This window comes from Callospermophilus lateralis, unplaced genomic scaffold, assembly GCF_048772815.1.
Source record: "Callospermophilus lateralis isolate mCalLat2 unplaced genomic scaffold, mCalLat2.hap1 Scaffold_1118, whole genome shotgun sequence".
In the NCBI taxonomy this organism is placed as follows: domain Eukaryota; kingdom Metazoa; phylum Chordata; class Mammalia; order Rodentia; family Sciuridae; genus Callospermophilus; species Callospermophilus lateralis.
Genome location: NW_027511439.1, coordinates 247,966 through 250,437, shown reverse-complemented (window position 1 = coordinate 250,437; position 2,472 = coordinate 247,966). Strand labels below are relative to the sequence as shown.

General features: G+C 49.5%; 1 protein-coding gene across 1 annotated transcript; it reads left to right on the top strand.

The window, feature by feature from the left end:
• Positions 1-949: 949 nt before the first annotated feature.
• LOC143386289 (olfactory receptor 2W3-like) lies at positions 950-1,897 on the top strand. The gene has a single exon (XM_076841481.1). The coding sequence runs from the start codon at positions 950-952 to the stop codon at positions 1,895-1,897; it is 948 nt and encodes a 315-aa protein (XP_076697596.1).
• Positions 1,898-2,472: the final 575 nt, after the last annotated feature.

The window sequence follows — 2,472 nt, the reverse complement described above, 5'->3', positions numbered from 1 at the left end:
TCACAGACCCTGGAGGAATCAGGCGAGAAAACTCACATCACTCTTGATGATGAAGGGCCATAATGTGGAAAAGCCAAAATGTGGAGCTAAATCCCTCCCTCTCTTTATTTCTTTATTCCTTCCTCCTTCCTTCCTCCTCCCTCTCTCCCTCCCTTTCTCCTTCCTTTTTCCTCCTTCCCTCTCTTCCTTCCTTCTCTTCTCCTTCCTTCCTTCCTTCCTTCCTCTCTCCCTCCCTTTCTTCCTTTATTCCTCTCTCCTCCCTCCTCCCTGCCTTATTTCCTCCTCCCTCCCTCCCTCCCTCCCTTTCTCCTTCCTTTCATTTCTCCTCCTTCCTTCCTTCCTTCTTCTTTTCCTTTCTTTGAGAAATCTGGCAGGAGCCAACCTCTCCTAAAGATTGGTGATGACGAAAGTTGCCACGGCGTCCACCCAGCCTCAGGCGCATTCAGAAGGCTCATTCACAGAGAGAGGAGGGACTCCGACCCTGGTACCATGTCTCTACTTTCCTCCTGGGCTGAGGAAGAGGACAGAGGAGCTCTGCTTGGTCATGGGGAGCCTGATTCAGGGGGTTCAGATCTAGAGGAAAAATAGGGAATTTTTGATCCATTTTTAGCAAAATGTTCACAATATAGTGTTTAAAAATATATTTTCTCTTTAAGAATAGGTTTATTTTTAATTCCCACAAACTTTCTGTTTATTTTTTAAATGATATTTAGGTTTTACGTTTTGTTTTGAGTACATTCTTTTTTACCCTCGATGTATAAATACTATTGATTTCTAGTGTTAACCCAGTAAGCGATGCACATGGACAGACACGTTTTCACCAGAAGTTCCAGATTTTCTTAATATGTGACAGGGGTGCAGAGGGGCTGGGAATTACTTTTTCTTTTCTTTTCCTTTCTTTTTTTTTTTTTTTTTGTTTCAAATTCCATTTTCCTCAGGTGTAGTAGAGATGGATAGGACCAATGGCAGCACTCAGGGCCACTTCATCCTCCTGGGTTTCTCTGACCGCCCCCACCTGGAGAGGGTCCTCTTTGTGGTCATCCTGGTAGCCTACCTGCTGACCCTGGTGGGCAATAGCACCATCATCCTGGTGTCTCGGCTGGACTCCCGGCTCCACACGCCCATGTACTTCTTTCTCACCCACCTGTCCTTCCTGGACCTCAGCTTCACCACCAGCTCCATCCCCCAGCTGCTCTACAACCTGAGTGGCCGCGACAAGACCATCAGCTATGTGGGCTGTGTGGTCCAGCTCTTCCTGTTCCTGGGCCTGGGTGGAGTGGAGTGTCTGCTGCTGGCAGTCATGGCCTATGACAGGTTTGTGGCTGTCTGCAAGCCCCTGCACTATATGACTATTATGCATCCACAACTCTGCCTGGGCTTGGTGTCGGTGGCCTGGGGCTGTGGGATGGCCAATTCTTTGATCATGTCACCAATGACGTTGTGGCTACCTCGATGTGGGCACAACAAGGTGGACCACTTCCTGTGTGAGATGCCTGCACTGATCCGGTTGGCCTGCATCAGCACTGCTGCCGTGGAGGGCATCGCCTTCATCCTGGCTGTGGGCATCGTGCTGTCTCCCCTGGTCTTCATCTTGGTGTCCTATGGCCACATTGTCAGGGCTGTGTTCAGAATCCAGTCGTCCTCAGGAAGACACAGAATCTTCAACACCTGTGGCTCCCACCTCACTGTGGTCTCCCTGTTTTACGGGAACATCATCTACATGTACATGCAGCCAGGACACAGCTCCTCCCAGGACCAGGGCAAGTTCCTCACCCTCTTCTACAACATCGTCACCCCCCTCCTGAACCCCCTGATCTACACCCTCAGAAACAAGGAGGTGAAGGGGGCACTGAGAAGGCTGCTTCTGGGAAATATAAGTTTAGGAAAGAATTTATAACAAAGGTAAATTTGGGAACTCCCGCTTATGTTAAGCCTTACAAAGCTGGGGGTGTTGAACCACGATTTAGCATCACCAACATCTGTCAGAATTTCAGCAGGATTCATCACCAGCTTGTCCCCCACATTTAGTTTGCCTGGTGTGCAAGTCATGTAGGAGTACAGAAGGGCTGACACCCAGAAGCAGGACTTCTCAAGGGAAGGTCTGCTGACCACTGCTGATGCAGATATGGAGAAGGGCTGTGCCGTTCTCACAGCTATGTGTTTGGAGGAAGCTGTGTTTTCCATGCCTAGAGGGGAAAGGGAGGAGGGAAACCGCTCTTCCCTGAATGGGCTGTGGGGTGTTGAACCATCGAGTACAGTGCACTGAGGGTCTCATCCTAATTGCCCACCCTTGCAAACCTTGGTAAGATGCTGTCAACATGCAACAGAGTTTTGTTACCCTGTCACTGTCTTTCATCAAGGGAGCAACAACAGCTCCTTTGCTTGGTGCATGTGTCTGTTAGAGCTCATCACCTGCCATCCACAGTTACAAGGTCACCCTTCTGTTCCAGGCACTTGGCTGAACATCCAATC

What these genes read in the sequence shown, in the direction of transcription:
- LOC143386289 (XM_076841481.1), top strand. Translation starts at nt 950, where the DNA reads ATGGATAGGACCAATGGCAGCACTCAGGGCCACTTCATCCTCCTGGGT.